At 42.7% G+C, this 2525-nt stretch overlaps 1 protein-coding gene across 1 annotated transcript in view; it reads right to left on the minus strand.

Moving 5' to 3' along the window:
• Window positions 1–2525, minus strand: part of LOC107663438 (probable ubiquitin carboxyl-terminal hydrolase FAF-X) — a 31458-nt gene that overhangs the window by 18790 nt on the left and 10143 nt on the right. The window contains exons 7-9 of the mRNA XM_016453676.1: window positions 1018–1133; window positions 668–919; window positions 318–576 (exon numbers count right to left, since the gene is read on the minus strand). Of these exons, the coding sequence (XP_016309162.1) occupies window positions 318–576; window positions 668–919; window positions 1018–1133 (627 nt within the window). The remainder of the gene's footprint in view (window positions 1–317; window positions 577–667; window positions 920–1017; window positions 1134–2525) is intronic.

A 2525-nucleotide genomic window follows, 5' to 3' on the forward strand; every position in this document is an offset into this window, starting at 1 on the left:
ACATCGGTGAGTTCCACTGCACAGTCTCTCAGTACACGCCCAGGAATGTTGTCAGGACCCGGAGCTTTGCGTGCATTGATCCTGCTGAGGGATCTCCTCACGCTGTCCGGGGACAGCGTCACGCACACTCACTCACGCGCACACTCACTCACGCGCACACTCACTCACGCGCACACTCACTCACGCGCACACTCACTCACGCGCACACTCACTCACGCGCACACTCACTCACGCGCACACACTCTTGTACGCGCACACACTCTTGTACGCGCACACACTCACGCGCACACACTCAAATCTACTGGTATATACGACACAGTTGAGCTGCGTTTTTCTTTCTCTATGAGCCGTCCATCAGGAACTTCAAGGTGCGTTTCCATGTCATATTTAATATGACAGTGATTGATTGATTGATTGTGTATTGATTGGGTTCTTACGGCCATTCGCTCTGCGGTCAGCCACTCCTCCTCCTCTGGGTTTCCGTGCCGGTGCGTGTAATACGACACGCTCGAGATCACCTGGTTGACTTCATTCAGCGCATTCATTTTCCCATTAAATGAGGAAATCTGCAACAACCTGTAAAGCAGATGAGAGCAGATAAGACGAGGTCAGATCAACATCATAACTAGCAACTCAACAAGCTTTTAAACCAGGAACGACGGCTTACCTAAGAATCATTTTTAACCTGAAGATTTCCAGGTTCTTGACGGTTTCCTCTTGACCCGGAACTCTGGACGCCAGGTTCTTCAAGGACTTTATGATCATGGACAGAGCATCATTCTTGGCCTCGTTCTTGGCCTCCTTCTTCAGCTCCTCGTCTGTGAGGTTCTCCAGAAACTGTGGGACCATCTCGATTACGGGCAAGAAAAACTTCTTCACCGTGTGCAAAGTCAAGAACTCGTAGCACTGGCCGAAAGGTCTGGAAGACAAATCGAGAAACTATGAGACTCTGCGGAACATGCAGCAGCTCAGATGCAGACACGAGGGAGATGTCGGCTGTTTATTTAATGGACGTACTTTATGAGAGCTGCGATGATCTGCACGTTGAGAGCCTGGCCGCTCGTGAAGCGATCGTGCAGAATCTGGAACCCGTTCAACGTCCCGAACTTATTGATGAGGTCCACCAGCCAACCCTGAACCAGAGACACCATGACGAGGTCACGACCAAATCACACTGCTTACGGTCAAATATTATTGAGTCGTCTTCTTTTAAATATTAGCCTCTTTAACTAGACACAGTCACATGTGATTACACCAGTAACTACGTTCTAAAGAGGAGGTTAATTTATGTTTCACAGACACGTTTGTTTGTTTTTAATCAAATACATCTGAGTTTCCTTACACCGCTTCAGTACAAATGATCTTCTGTTCCTCAGCTGACTTGTGCATCATCCTGTCTGAACTGGAATTTTATTTTTATTTATTTATTTAACCAGGAAAGCCTCTCTGAGATTAAAAACCTCTTTCACAGGAGTGTCCTGGCCAAAATGGGCAGCAATTCAATCAGTTTCATCACAAATTTACAAAACAGAAACAAACTAAGAACACTTAAAACAATCACATATCACTGAGTCATCTTCCATTTGCAGAACAACTGTTTTAAAATGATCCAAAGACAGCTAATTTTGTCATTTCAGTTTCGACTGAAGAAGATTCCCGATATGGAGGCAACATCCCTAAGATGGCTTTATAAATGATTAAATACCAATGCATTTTTCTTCTGACAGACACCGAAGGCCAAGCTACTCTGCTGTACAAAGTACAATGATGAGTTGAAGGTTTACAATCTGATATGAATCTTAAGAGCACCATGATAAACAGCATCTAAAGAAGAAAGAAGACATGATGGCGCAAATTGATACACTACGTCACCATAATCGAGTAGTACAAATAAAAAAGTAGCAGAAACTAATTTCTTTCTTGCATTAAATGAAATACAAAACTTGTTCCCAAGTAAAACCCAAGCTTAATTTTTTCTTCAGTTGAGTAATATGAGAGCTAAAATATAGTACATCGTCAACAATGATGCCAAGGTATTTGTACTCTTTTACTAATTCAATCACATTACCCTGTAAGATCTGAAGAGAAATGTAATCATTTTCCAAATTTTTTGAACCTGAAAACAACACATATTTGGTTTTATCAGCATTCAACACGTTTTAAAGGGGTCATATGATGCTGCTAAAAAGAACATTATTTTGTGTATTTGGTGTAATGAAATGTGTTTATGCGGTTTAAAGTTAAAAAAAACATTATTTTCCACATACTGTACATTATTGTTTCTCCTCTATGCACTGCCTTTTTGAAACGGGTCGATTTTTACAAAGCTCATCGGTCTGAAAAAGTGAGGTGTGCTGTGATTGGCCAGCTATCCAGTGTGTTGTGATTGGCCGAATACCTCAAGCGTGTGACGGAAATGTTACGCCCCTCACCATACTGTTGATGCCATGTCCGGCCGGAGCGACGAGACAAAAACATTAAAACCCATTACAAACGAGGCATTTGTTGCATCCAGTGGGGACATA

This window comes from Sinocyclocheilus anshuiensis, unplaced genomic scaffold (assembly GCF_001515605.1).
Source record: "Sinocyclocheilus anshuiensis isolate Anshui unplaced genomic scaffold, SAMN03320099.WGS_v1.1 scaffold2051, whole genome shotgun sequence".
Lineage (NCBI taxonomy): Eukaryota > Metazoa > Chordata > Actinopteri > Cypriniformes > Cyprinidae > Sinocyclocheilus > Sinocyclocheilus anshuiensis.